The following is a 15524-nucleotide window of genomic DNA, read 5'->3' as shown; positions in this document are numbered from 1 at the left end:
GCCTTGTTGAAGACACGTTTCCACTATATTAACTGTGCCTTGTTGAAGACACGTTTCCACTATATTAACTGTGCCTTGTTGAAGACACGTTTCCACTATATTAACTGTGACTTGTTGAAGACACGTTTCCACTATATTAACTGTGACTTGTTGAAGACACATTTCCATTATATTAACTGTGACTTGTTCAAAACATGTTTTCACTATATCAACATCAACATGTTGAAGACATTTTATCGGACAGAGCATGAACAAACATGGCAACATCAATTGTAACAATGTGATGATCATCTACAACATACATAATGAAAGTACACAATCCTATGTTTTAAGGCTTGACTGGCTACTAGTTTAAGTAATAAAGTTATAAATAACATTATGAAATGAGTTTCTTTGCTACAAGCATGATATGAAATCAAAGTCAAATTTCTATGGCTGTGCTTCAAGTTTCTTTTTTGGCAAGATTGGGGTTGAACTTTAATTGGATATAAGTATGTAATTTCATAAAGTTTCTAAAATGGAATTTTTTTTTGAAGTCTGATGCATCTTTTTTAAATACTTGGAGAACTGCAGCGAACATGCCAAGCGAGGTTGAACAAGTTTTTCTTTTTTAACAGAACTCGTGCATATTTAATTTACCATTGATGTATAGAAAACAATATGTTACTTGTAGGTTTGTACATTATCAATATAAGCTCTATAAGTATATGAGACTTAAAAAGCAAGCTATTGTATTTTATTACAAAATTTGTTTAAATGAAACATGGTGACTATGAGCCTTAAAATAATAATAATTTATCACACTAGAGTGCGACGACTTGCCACAGTTTCAACATACTCTTTGAAAGTGGCTAAAGACAGTGTGGTTCAACATTTCTGAACAGTTTCTACTTTGCATTTTTTTAGTTACAATGTTCCGAGCTCCAGCTTAGAACCTGAAACATTGTGACCAACAACCACAAGGCAGGACTCCAGCTTAGAGCCTGAAAGATTGTGACCAACAACCACAAGGCAGGACTCCAGCTTAGAGCCTGAAACATTGTGACCAACAACCACAAGGCAGGACTCCAGCTTAGAGCCTGAAACATTGTGACCAACAACCACAAGGCAGGACTCCAGCTTAGAGCCTGAAACATTGTGACCAACAAGCACAAGGCAGGATCTACAAAAAAAATTAAAAAATCCTTCTTCAAATCTGAACATACTAAGCAGCTAATAACCTAACAACAGAAAGGTTTGAACATACTAAGCAGCTAATAACCTAACAACAGAAAGGTTTGAACATACTTAGCAGCTAATAACCTAACAACAGAAAGGTTTGAACATACTTAGCAGCTAATAACCTAACAACAGAAAGGTTTGAACATACTTAGCAGCTAATAACCTAACAACAGAAAGGTTTGAACATACTTAGCAGTTAATAACCTAACAACAGAAAGGTTCCATGAGGCTGTATGTTTAAGACCAGAAAACTAAAAAAAACAACTAAATATTAGTTTAAAAAAGTAAAATTAGTATCACTGCTGTAAAAAAAAAAAGAGAATTATCACATTTTCAATAATATCTACAAAGGGGTGCAAGTGTCACAAATAATATTATCATTTCTAATTTTTGTTGTTGTCCAGTCATCTGATTATACACGATATTTTTGAAGTTAAGCCATTCAAATAAAACAGTATTTAAACCTTTTCTGATAAAACATAAAACAGTGTTTTTGTATATAAACCTTCTTTAAGGAAGATAATATAGGCAGCATTACTGTTCTCCAGCTGTGTACAAAATGTGGATTAGTTCAAGCTATAAAAATAAATAGTTTTGTGTAACAGTAAACTATAAAAGCAGCAGTTATTCACCGGCAATGATGACCAACTACTGATGCTGAATCTCGATCTTCTCCACTGTCATGTCAGGGTTCATCATGGTAGCTTGTTGAATGGCTTCAGCTAGAGCACGATCATAATCAATGGGGTCTCCCTCATTCTCTATGGTTATCTTCTCATCTTTGAATGATTCTACTCTACCATCCTCTTCCATCTTATACTATCAAAAATAAAAAAATCTTGCATTCTATCGTAATGTATTTATGAAAGAAATAAATATTAAAAGATAAGTAATATTGATATTTAACACAAGTCTACCATTTGAAAATAACCAGATGCATTTTTCTCATGGATAGCAACAATAACCATGAGTGTATCATAGTTTATCTTAAATTTGTGCTGTGACATTAACTCCTTCAGTATAAATCAGAGTAAGCAATAAAAGTGTTTATTAGGAAAAGATATGTTTGCTTATCTTGTAACATTTATCGTTAAAGTCTTGTTTACAAGAGAAATGGAATTAATCAATGACAATAGCTGTTATAATATTCAAAACAGGCATACTTATAGTCATAAACCGCTCCACATATTCATTATCGAATCAAATTTAAAATCTATTTGTGTACAACAACATCTCAACCCTAATATAACTTGTAACATTCTTTTGATTAATGATGATGTTTTCAAATCATAAGACATCAATATACCGTTTTATACATAAAAGTTACCAGGAAACCCTGAATACATTGCATGTATGAAAAGTTTACCCATTATAGCCATGCTAATTTTTGAAACAAATATAAAACCATTTCACGATCGTACAAAAACTTATCAGGTAGCCTGCTAACAATGCCAGGTACAATATTAGTGAAACGATGTGGCCTTGTGTTACTTTTTGCTATTTCATCCGAATTTTAGCTATTCTGTAAACTTCGTAATTTTCTAGAATGCACTTCATAATGTATCACTAGAATACAAGTTTCATGAAGGAAATGAGCCAGAAAGACATCTTACTGCCATTGTTTCTATAGTCTTTTTGCTTAAGGAAGTAGTTGTAACAGAGGGTGATTCCACAGCTGTAGCAGGTTCTGATGAAATGGGTGTAGCAAATGCTGGTGGTGGTGGTGGCGGCGGTGGAGGTTCTTTATATTCAGACCTATAGAACTGTTTAGTTGTTTCTCTGGTGATGATAGGTGATGCGGTTATAACTCCTCCAGCTTCTTCTTTAACATTTTCTCCCATCAGAGCCTGTGAAGAAAATGATGTAAACATTTAATAGCAGAAAGGTGCAAGCCTCAAAATAATGATCATAAAAAAACTTAAACATATACATGACAGTGTATACTCGATACTTCAAAAAAGAACTTAACCACAGTCATTAAAAATTTAATAGAGGAAAATGAGAAGTTGTGAAAGTTAGCTTTTATAATAATGAAAAGCTACACAATGGGCTATCTTTGCTCTGCCCACCACATGTATTAAAACTAAATTTTTTGCATTATAAGCCCTCCGACTTACTGCTGAGCTAGGAGATGGCACAATTTGAAGAAATGTATAAATACTAAGTATCTACAGAAGGCCTGGCATGGTTTGGTGGTTAAGGTGCTTGATTCACAACTTAAAGGTCGCGAGTTCAAATCCCTGTCACCAAACATGCTTGCCCCTTCAGCTGTGGGAGCATTATAATGTGAAAGTCAATCCCACTATTTCTTAGTAAATGAGTAACCCAAGAGTTGGCGGTGGTTGTTGTTGATTAGCTGCCTTCCCTGTAGTCTATCGCTGCTAAATTAGAGACAGCTAGCACAGGTAACTGACTTGGTTATTGGGCAAAAAATAAAAGGCAAAAACTGAATTCCTTGGTGCAATCCCACATGTATTAGTCAATGCAGATTAATGAAAAAAAGTATTAGTTTTTGTGTATGTCTAATAACATAACTGTAAGAAGAAAAAACTTTAAAAAACTTGTGCTAGTCTTTTTTTGTTACATTTGGCTGTCGGATATTGAAGTTTGTTCTCAAGTTTTGAAACTGGACGACCCAAGTTGCTACAAAACTTAAAGGTCCAGTTTAAACCCAGGAAATACAGGGTATTGTTTTTTTAAATTCAGATACATATAAATATTCTGCATAAAGTGGCAAGATATTTACATTTAGTTTCCATAAAAAACACAGAATTGGAATTTTCAACTTGTACTTGTAACCTAAACAGCCAGGTCCGAAAAACCTGGAGTTCAGGTTTTAGCCATTCTTAATTTTCAGCTAACGACCAGAAGGAAGACATCCAGTCAGGCGCATCTGCCAACAAAAGGGCAGAACTATTTCTTTGAACCAAATAAAGAGACTGATTATCACTTTTATAATGCATCCACAGCTGAAAGTCAGGAGCATGGTTAGTGGTATCACATATCAAACCCTGTATCCATTGATCTACCGCCTGATACGCTAACCACTAGATCATGTTAGGCCTAATGAATATAGATTTAAGAAATTAATAACATCCTATTAGGGAGATTGTAAATGTACTGTAGTGTGTATTCTGTTACATTGATTCAAGTTTCAGCAGATTAATGTTACAAAGATTATTAGATATTTTTACGTAGATAATCTAGAAATGAGAGTACCAGTTGAGTTACTTTGTTAACAAATTCATATTATACAAAATCTCACTAATAGGAATTATTTAAGATTCCCGTAGAAATGATAACTTTATATTTTTGTTACATGTAAAAAAATTTAGGCTGAAAAAAAATTAATTAATAGTGTTACCTATCACTTAATACTTAACAAAAATGGTATGTTCTTCAATATAATCACTAAAACACATTTTTTAAAAAACAATTTGTACATTATTGTCATAGTATTGACAATATGAGTAAGATGCTAGAATATTCGTTTAGTGAAGAACTTGGTTAAAGTAGTGAAGACGTATCATCAGAAAATCAATGTTTCTTGAACTCTTTCCATATGTAGTTGGCTGATGTGACCCACCCTGTAATCACAAAGTAACCATCAGCTTTCACAGTAATATGGTAGGTGTATTTTTATGAAATCTGGCAAGCTTTCAATAAACATTACAAGTCTTTTGTACACACACGCAAAAAATCAGTTTTCTAAATTATATGTTATTCGATAGATTAAAACCTTGTCTTTCTGTTGGTTGTAAATGATGTAATATAAAACATCACAGAAATTTATTGGCAATTGTGAAAGAGATGTGACAGGTGGGCATTGCAAGTGGGTCTAAAAATTACACTTTGCCTTAAGTAATATCTATATTATAATGAGTAATTTACATTAAATTCCATACTTCAGTGAGAGGTGGTAAATAAATTGGAGAAGGAAAAAGACGTAGAGAACAAATGTCACAATTCTCAAACTAGGGGAGATTGAGGTTTATTTAAATATTTCCTTATAAAATTAAGAACTTAAAAGTTATATAATATTAAATTTAATTTATCAAATACATTTTGATGCCAAGTTTATTGATATATATTGATAATAAAGTAGTTTAATTAAATTTTTACTATAACTCTGTAAATTTTCAGGACATGTGTACTTTGACACACCCACAGTGAGAGGATCAGTGAAGTTTTAAAAATGACTAAATGTGTAATTCATGGAGGCATATGTTCCTTTTATTAAGTTGCTGAAAAAAAAATGTTTTACTGAACTTGAAAAACTTCACTAATTAACAAGATTTTGTTGAGGATGCAGGAGATGGATTTAAGGAGCATTCTAAATGTTTTCGATGAAGCCTCTAAAACTGATTGTGAAAATTACAGCAAGAGAAGTAAGATAAATTTCTTACCTGTAATTCATATAATGATTCCAAAATAATGTAAGTCCTGCTGTAACTAACCCAGTGTTCCCAAGATAATCTGATTCTTAACCATAACTCATCTAATGTTCCCAGGATAATCCAGATCTTACCTGTAACTCATCTAATGTTCCCAGGATAATCCAGATCTTACCTGTAACTCACCTAGTGTTCCCAGGACAAACCAGATCTTACCCGTAACTCATCTAGTGTTCCCGAGATAATCCAAATCTTACTCGTAAATCACCTATTGTTCCCAAGGTAATACAGGTCTTACCTTTAACTTATCTAGTGTTCCCAAGGTAATCCAGATCTTACCTGTAAATCACCTAGTGTTCCCAAGGTAATACAGGTCTTACCTGTAACTCATCTAGTGTTCCCAAGATAATCCAGGTATTACCTGTAACTTATCTAGTATTCCCAAGGTAATCAAGGTATTACCTGTAACTCATCTAGTATTCCCAAGATAATCCAGGTATTACCTGTAACTCATCTAGTGTTCCCAAGGTAATCCAGATCTTACCTGTAACTCATCTAGTGTTCCCAAGGTAATCCAGATCTTACCTGTAACTCATCTAGTGTTCCCGAGATAATCCTAGTGCTTTTTGAGACTTGTTGGGTCATGGTTTTCTGTTCACTGACTGTAGTGCGAGTTGTCTTTGAAGTGACTACCTTCTGTTCAGGTGTTTTGTCATGTTGAGTGGATTGTTTTGTTGTGAGAGTACTAACAGAGGAAGTAGCTGTCATAGTGGATGCTGACACTACTGGAGAATTCTCTAACTTTTTATCAAGCTGAAATAAAATACCGAACATTTGAAACTTGCCAATAACATCAAGAAATCTCTTGTATCTGAAGATCATTTAAGAATTATTTACAATGTTTTGTATAATAAATAGCACAAAAATCTTTATAAGCGAATGAGTTTATTAATAACAATTGTAGAAAGTCCAATGATATGATTCTCAAATCTAAAATGTTTTTACAATTGTAAATATTAACTTTTATATTCAGTTTTTATACTTTCAACAAAAACAGTTTTAAAACTTTGACATATAAAGAGTCTTCATTTACCATCTCTTTTAATAAAAAACTTTCATACTGTTGCCGAGAAAAGGTATCAATCACACATGTGCTGTAATATCTCTCCAGGTTTACTCTAGTTATCTACACTTACTTTGGAATAAATAAAAACTGTATGTACAAACTTACGAATAACACCTTAGTGAGATTAAATTGACATCAAATGACAAAAGTACAGTACATAAAGGTAAATGGCAGAATATATTTTTGTAAGAGATATCTGCTAATTTAGACCAATATAAGAGCAGTCTCACATCCTGCCAGGCTTAATTTCTATACATAATCAATTCATGTGAAATAGAAATCATTGTCAGAAACTAGTTGTGAGGAGTTAGTTGCTCCCGATGAAAAATCCTAAAAATACTAGCAGTCACTAGTTAAAATATAAACAATGTTATTGTACAAAATATTAAAGACAAACCTCTGAGGGTAGCAGGTAAAAAAACTATCTTGCGAAACTCACACTAAGCCTTCATGTTGGTCACATACCCGTGTAATCATCATAATGACAAACATATAACTATGTTAATAAATATACTATAAAATAAAGAAAACTGGATATTTCTTCTTTACTTCAGTAGCACAGTACAGCACCTACATCTCGTGTGTTTTGCTTGCATAAGCAGTCTTGAATAATGATGCACACCACAAATGCTACACATTCATGACTTTACTAGCTTAAGTCACAAAACTAGAAATTTTTAACTTATATTTACACAGAGAATTAAGTTATAATTTTATGAGGTTTCAATAAAGTATTTCATTCAGAAACACTTTGTAATATTTTTTTAGAATTCTGTTTTACTTGCTGGTTTGTTTGTTTGAATTGAATTTCCTGCGTAGCTACACGGGGGCTATCTGCACCAGCAGTCACTAATTTAGCAGTAAAATACCAGAGGGAAGGCAGCTAGTCATCACCACTCACTGCCAAACTCTTGGGCTACTCTTTCACCAATGAATAGTGGGATTGACTGGCACATTATAATGCCCCATGGCTGAAAAGGCGAGCATGTTTGGAGGGACAAGGATTCAAACTTGCGACCCTCAGACTGCGAGTCAAGCACCCTAACCACCTGGTCATGTTGGGCAGTTACTTGCTGGATAAAGTAACAGAGGCAATGTCAAAAACAAAACATCTCTTTACTAATTAGTTTGCAAACATCCTCTAAGACTTATTGTTAAAATTTAGAGAAGCTCAGGTAAGTAATTCAAATTTAATGACCAATTATTCTCATTTTACAAACAGCTAATTATAAACAATTAAAATACATTAATCAATTTGTTACCATTTTTAAAGAAAAAAAATTCTTGAAACCAAAATTAACATATTAAGCTTTAATTACAGCTAATGCATCTGCCAGGATGCAAAACAACACAATAATATTATTTTCAGGAGTTGAAATAATGAAATCGAGTCATGACAAGCAGCCGAAGTGTAGAAAAGACTGGGTTGCACATCTTATGTTAGTATTCTATACATATAGAAATTATTCTTAGAATTAAAAGCTACTATATATCTTTCATTTAATCTTTCTTCATACACAAACGTTTTAAAATTTGGCCAGCCTTACTCTCCATTAGTGAAAAATGGTTCAATCAGATGTTCAACAGTTAACTTTTTCTTGTTTTATAAAAACTGGTACTTGTGACAGTACAGTCAAATTACTGTATTAGAAAAGACAAACACCCATTTTAAATATTTTTTCAAACAAGCTTTTTAACTTAAAACTGAAAAAAGATAAAATATAATTCATTCTGGGAGATGCTGGGATATAAACTGCATATGACAGGTTGTTAAAATAAAAATGCAAGCATCGGAAACACAGTCAGAAAAACACTAACTCTTAGTTTCATGAAACGTACTGTAAACCAGCTCATAACAGATGTAAGCAGAATAAAAGAACATTTTTGTTAAGGCAAGTTAAAGACATTCACAGACCATAGCCATTGCTGGAAAGCAAAGTGGAATAAAGTATAGCCTCTGTATGCGTGTGTGTATATATATAAAATTCTGATGTGTATTGTAATGGAAAAAGAAAGTGTTAAATCTTTAATAAATATCTGTCTGTATGGAAATCTTGGAATTAGAGTTCAAGGCTTCAAAAATACTTTGAGTCTTTAAATTTTATGATGACAGAATAACTTAACTATAGTGATTTATAATTGATATTTGGGAAATTCTGATTAACATTGGGCTTGTTATACCATTAAGTTACTACTGACAGGAAATAACCAGATCAAAAATATGACTGTTCATTTCTAGGTTCAAGAGAAGGGTGCTTAAATAAGTAAAGCAGTTTTTCAAAAGTTTGATAAATAGTTCAGTGAAATTCCAGATGAGCTGAGTTTTAAATCCAGTTGAGGTTATATGTTAAATTTAATTTTAAGTGTTAATTTCTGTGCATAAGTCCCACCACTGTAGATGATCAGCCATACTTATTTTTACACCGGGCAAAATATTCCAATTTCAACTTCAAGCTTTATGTCATTTCTTTCATTTCACCTGTAACATATCACTATACCCGTTGCTCTGCATATTATACCAACAGATCTCTCATTTTGTAAAGATCAAACAACTGAGAGCTAAGTGCATTCTCGAATTACCATATCAGAATACAAGTGTATGGTAACAGTCTCTCTAGCAACAGATTCAATCGACGGGAATCATTAATGATGAACAGCATAACGACGGTAGCAACAACAACAACAACCACTTGACACGTGTTTGTACAGTAACAAACATTTAATTCTTGAACGTTTTGGAATATACATATTCCATCTTCAGCAAGCTATATTGAACAGGGAAAATTTTTAGGTACACAAATTTATAAATATTAAAGATCTTATAAAAAGCAATTAAGATACAGAATATAAGGATGAAGTAAATTAAAAGACAACCAAATAAACAAGAAAGAATAAGATAATGCAACAATTGTAACAATATTATACAAGCTATTCAGAATAGACTTAACTCTAGTGAAGCTGTGTTATTATTTAAAGTTGGAAGTTCATTTATAATAGATAAACTTTCTTTAATTAAATGTTAAATATTGGTTGATTGGTTTGAAATTCGTAATCAAGATGGGGTGGTGGTGGTTTTCATTGTGTGTTCAAATTGTGGAGTCTGGTACATTTGATAGTTTTTTACCAGTTCTGCTTGATACTCCCATATGTTCACAGGCTTGGAGGTTTAACTGGTTTATAGTTTTGCTAATGCAAGTGGCATTACAGTCACTGTGTGTGTATTTATATTCGATCCTGGAACGCACAGAGGTAGGTAATTGGTTTCTTTATCTGAATACATTTTGTATCTTGAAAGGTGATTTAAATATCATTTGTGAATAAAATGTTTTAATTATTTTTAAAATTTGTGACTTCACTATGAAACTTTGTTTTCCTAAACAACATCCTGTTTGAAAAACAGTCCAATATAATATTTACAAATGTGATATGTGTTCTCAATTTTGTGCCAGAAATGCACATTTGTTAAGAAAAAAAAGTCCCCAGATGACAATCAATACAGTGACCTTTTCTGTTCAGCAATTTTCATCAATGCCTTTAAATAATTCTTGGGTAATACTTAAAATTTTACACAAAATAATTGAAAAATATATTTAAGAATCACCTACATGCAAAGTAACACTATCAATTCTGTAGTACAAAAGTAATAACTAAAGAAATTCATGTAAACAATATTTTAGAAATACACAACCCATTTCAAGTAATTTCACAACTTTATTCCTTGTTGTCATGGTTAGTGGCCTAAATAAATCTACTGCCACCTTCAGGGAAGTCCTGGAAAGGACTCTCTGTTTTTTAATGACTGAGATTCCATTTTGGGTCTCGTTATGAGAAACCTGGTGTGCTATCCATCCTCTCACTAACATATGTTACAAGAAGATCAATACCAAATCCCCCCCCCCTCACACACAATCAGTCCTTCCTTGAATACAGAAGCATATTAACAAAGTAAAAAGTAAAATATAATACTAATTATTAATTAGTATCTAGTTAAAAAAAAAGTAAGGTATTAATAATTAAAATAAGGTGATTGTAAAGGCTACTAATCATGACAATGAGTGGTATTTGATTGTCACAACCTTACCGTAAATACTTAATACTGTTCCACTGCCACAACCTTACCGTAAATATACTTAATATTATTCCACTGCCACAACCTTACGGTAAATATACTTAATATTATTCCATTGCCACAACCTTACCGTAAATATACTTAATATTGTTCCACTGCCACAACCTTACCATAAATATACTTAATATTGTTCCACTGCCACAACCTTACCATAAATATACTTAATATTGTTCCACTGCCACAACCTTACCGTAAATATACTTAATATTGTTCCACTTAACCTTCAATTGGATAACAGCATTTTAATACTAACATCAGTATAATCTCTCTCAGGTCGACCTTCTTTTGTCAATTTTACATCTTTTTGTGTCATTTCATCTTCAACAGCTTCAGCCTCGTGTCGGCTTCTTCGCTGTTCCATCTTTTTCAGGTCAACTGGAGGCAATACTGCAACACCTCCAATAGGTTTCTACACAAAACAATAAATACTTTATCATAAATGACTGAATAATCACTAATTTAATCAGGAAAGAAATCCAGTAAATACAAAAGTAACATATTAAAACATGCTCCAGTTACAAAATAATGGCAACATATGTACGATAGAGCTTAAATAGCATACACAAACACACACACACACACACACACACATATATATATATATGTCTTTCTGGTATTATGGCCTTTTTAACATTTGGCCTTCTTCTCTGTCATGATGGGCTACTGGTTATAAATTGGTATCACAGAGTCTTGTATGTATAGTGTGCTGACTTCTACTTAAAGTTGACTGTTATCAGTTACATGGATGACGACTTTTGTCTTTCTGGTATTATGGCCTTTTTAACGTTTGGCCTTCTTCTCTGTCATGATGGGCTACTGGCTATAAATTGGTATCACAGAGTCTTGTATGTATAGTGTTCCCCTAAATCCTTACTTTTGTTGGTCTTTTTGTTTCTTCATCATACTTGAGTCTACATTCACAATAAATGTTGTAAATGACATTTTTACTTTCCACTGGGCCTAAAGATGGTTTGGTATACTGGAATCCTTTTATTTTTGTGGCTTTTGAATACTATTCTGACTTTATGCTGGTTATGTAGCTTATGGATGTTTTCTGAGGAACCTTTAACATAAGGGATTATGTCTGCGTCTGTAATTTTCTCCCTGCCTATTCTCGATGTTTACCTTCTGTAACAAGTGTTCCACAGTATCTTCAGTTTAGTAGGGTTGAATTACAAATCTTGTTCATTCTGTAAATGATAGACAGTCTATGATGCCCTTCTTAATACTGTTGGGGTGGTTTTAATCAAGGTACTTATCAGTATCTGGGGTTTCCTATAAACTCATGTGGTATATGATTTAAATGTCATGGTAACCATCATGAAATTTATCTTCTTCTATTTCCATTATGAATTGTATTGCTGGATTTTGTTTGTTCAGATGGTTCATAAACTCTATAATCTTATCCATAGTGTGCAGTCATAATACAAATATATCATCAACACATCTCAGCCAAATCCTGGATCTCATAGCAGTTGACTTGAGAGCATTATTTTCTAAATGTTCCATAAAAAGGTTACCCAGTACTGATGATAAGGGTGAACCCATGGCTGGGCCAACTTTGTTGTTGGTAGTATTGTAGGTGGTAGAATTAGCAGCCAAAACAAAAGATATAAATTAGTTAGCAATTAATACCAATTACAAAAAAAAAAAAAGAGTTAAATTCCTATTAATGCATTTTAAACCAAAATGAATAATGTCTATCTGACTAAGAAATTGACAGTTTTTTTTCAAGCAATGGTAGCATTTAAGATGTTTCAGAATCTGTAAATGCCGTTACAAGATCATCCTTATCCTTAAATGTTGCATAATGCAGAAGGGAGTGAGAAAGCAATCTGCTCATTTGATCCTTTTGAGTACTTTAATATATTTTAAATATTTACACAAGTTCCTTGAATTTTAACCTTTTAATATTATGAATCTACCAATGGGAATTTTGTCAAGGACAGGTGCAAACTGAAATTAACACTTCCGAGGATGATGCGAGTCAATGTCGATACATTTAGGGTGCCTTTTAAGACCACTGATCGGTCTTAGAGTAAAGATTGTAATTGTGTATTAAACAATGTTGATCATTTGAGCATTTTAATATACTTTAATACAGGTTTGTCAAAAACTTTTGGTGTAATCAATTAATTATAATTGATTGTAAGTCTTTATATTACATTAAGAAAAGCATGATCATTGATATACAGATATATCTGAAACACAAAAATATCAGGTACCAATAGTTATCAATCCCAATATATCTCAGAACAGCTAAATAGTAAGAAATACAAAATGCAAGGCATCTGCCAATATTCACAGGTGAATCTGTGTGTGTGTGTGTGTGTGTGTGTGTGCAAAGGGTGTACACTGAAGAAACTTCACATTACACAGTAAAGTAGTTTTGATGGATGTATTTGGTTCTGTGTTTGTAATTCATAAATTCATTAAATTTTAAATGGACAAAAAGGAACTTATTAGCCCATCAAGGATGTCCCTTCCAGCTACCAACTATAACCACCCCTTACTACTCGTGTATTCATCCAATCTTTTAAATCTTTTAAATTTTCTGCCTCCACCACCCTTGAAGGCAGCTCATTCCAAAAGCCAACCACCCTCTTTGAAATGTATTACTGTCTAAACTGCAGACGACTCCTACGCTGCCAAAATTTGAATTTATGACCCCTTGTCCTGTAGTTTTCACTGCTAAACACAAAAAAGTTTGATGGATCTATATTATGAATATCCTTAATAATCTTAAACAACTCAATCAAATCCCCTCTGACCCTTCTTCTCTCCAGAGAAAACAAGATTAGAGATTTTAGTCTCTCCTCATAGGACAATCCCACCATCCCAGATATCATCCTAGGGGCTATTCTCTGAGCCTTGTCCAAAAATTCAATGTCCTTCTTGAGAAAGGGAGTCCAAAACTGTACACAGTACTCTAAATGAAGCCTTACAAGTGATCTGTACAGTGAAACAATAATATCCCTTGTTTTGTATTCAATATTTCTATAGACGCTACCTAAAATCATATTAGCCTTATTGCTAGCTACAATACACTGTTTAGATGATTTAAATGATTTTTCAATCACAACACCAAGATATTTTTCTTCAACCACAGTATTTAATGTATTCCCATTTAAATTGTAACAGTAACTGAATTGTGAAAACCTACGTGCATCACCTTACATTTTGGATAGTTAAACATCATCTGCCACGTATTGGTCCAATGCATCAAATGATCTAAATCTCCTTGTAAGTCTTCAGCATCTTTGATACAGTTAGCCACCCCATACATCTTAATATCATCTGCAAACTTCAGTATTTTGTTAGTCAGTCCAGAGTCAATATCATTAATATAAACAACAGAGGACTCAGCTCAGAGCCCTGAGGCACGCCGTTTGTAACTATGATCCTGTCAAGTCTAACTCTAAGTTTGTGAGTTTCTAAGGTTTTTGACCTTATTGAACACTACAGGGATTATTTGATAAGAAAACAGAAAGATAAAAAATTACAGGTTCGGAAACTGTATATAATATTTACATCCATAGGTCAGAGTTCTAGCATGGAATTTTCTTGCCACTATACTGAAGCTTTCAATAACTCACACAATAAGGATATGTAAACACATGTATTACAAAAATATGGCACTTGGCATACCTAAAAGTGTGTGTGTGATTTTAACAATATCACAGGGTGTAAAATATTATCCTTGTATAGAAAAATAAAGGATTAAGACACACATAGCAAACATAGGTTAAATGACATTTACTTTATAATTTTGGTAAAACAGAGGCATACAGAAGAGCCGAGGTTGTGTGTGTGTGTGTGAACTTGTCCTAGTTTCATGTTTACTATCAGGGTCAATTTTTCACTTACCCTACTTTCATGTTTCTTATCAGGGTCAGTTTCTATGTCTCTTAACTCTTTACTACTCCTGTCCGGTGTCACGGCAGATTTCACTTTGTTGTCCTCTGAGGTGGGTGTTCTCACGACGGAACCTGCAAGAGTGTGACGTTTGGATTCGTCTTGTCGTTTCTCTGGAGGAAGACGATTTCTTCCATAACCTGGAGCTGTTGGGCGTAAAGCAGACCAAAGGGTGTCGGGATGGTTAAACTTAACATAAACATGCATGGAACACTGCAGGACCACATAAGCATTGCCATGCATATAAGCAATAAATCTATAAGGTACATAGGGCAGTTGTTATCAGCCATGCCATTAGCCCACACATTAGGGAATAGAGTACAGCACATATAAACTGTAATATCATTCGCAAAAATCAAACATAGTAATAGTAATAATATATACAAATTCACTTTCTTCAAAATCAAATGTTACTCTCGAAGCCTGCAAGTTTCATTATGCTGGAAGGTGAGGAAAGTTAAGGTTAATAAAAATATTTTATTGCATTCCATAATACATAAAACCTAGACACAATAACACACCTAAACAACTCCAGAATGCATAAACCAAACAAAGTAAGACAATATAAATACTACACTACAGGCTATTTCTAAAACAAATACAGAATCACCTTCTAAAAGTAAGAGTTTAACTTTATTTCATGGTTCTTGTTTATATGCAATACAAAAAAAAAGAACCTGTACAAAAATATCTTCCACCTTATAAGTGACAAATGATACCAGTTTCCTGTGCAGTAAAC

General features: G+C 33.1%; 1 protein-coding gene across 3 annotated transcripts in view; it reads right to left on the bottom strand.

Annotated features, from left to right (window-relative positions):
- The window catches only part of LOC106472370 (protein 4.1-like), a 60179-nt gene that overhangs the window by 4188 nt on the left and 40467 nt on the right, over positions 1-15524 (bottom strand). For 2 of the 3 annotated variants that reach the window (XM_013933008.2, XM_022400954.1), the window contains 5 exons: positions 14738-14931; positions 11124-11279; positions 6201-6428; positions 2835-3068; positions 1854-2040 (listed from right to left, as the gene is read on the bottom strand). In XM_013933008.2, coding sequence (XP_013788462.1) covers positions 1870-2040; positions 2835-3068; positions 6201-6428; positions 11124-11279; positions 14738-14931 — 983 coding nt within the window. In that variant the 3' untranslated portion in view covers positions 1854-1869. The remainder of the gene's footprint in view (positions 1-1853; positions 2041-2834; positions 3069-6200; positions 6429-11123; positions 11280-14737; positions 14932-15524) is intronic. The other variant, XM_013933009.2, reaches the window with a different exon arrangement.

The sequence above is a fragment of the Limulus polyphemus genome, unplaced genomic scaffold, assembly GCF_000517525.1.
Source record: "Limulus polyphemus unplaced genomic scaffold, Limulus_polyphemus-2.1.2 Scaffold5276, whole genome shotgun sequence".
Taxonomy (NCBI): domain Eukaryota; kingdom Metazoa; phylum Arthropoda; class Merostomata; order Xiphosura; family Limulidae; genus Limulus; species Limulus polyphemus.
The sequence above is the reverse complement of the archived record's forward strand: the minus strand, read 5'-3'. Positions and strand labels throughout refer to the sequence as shown.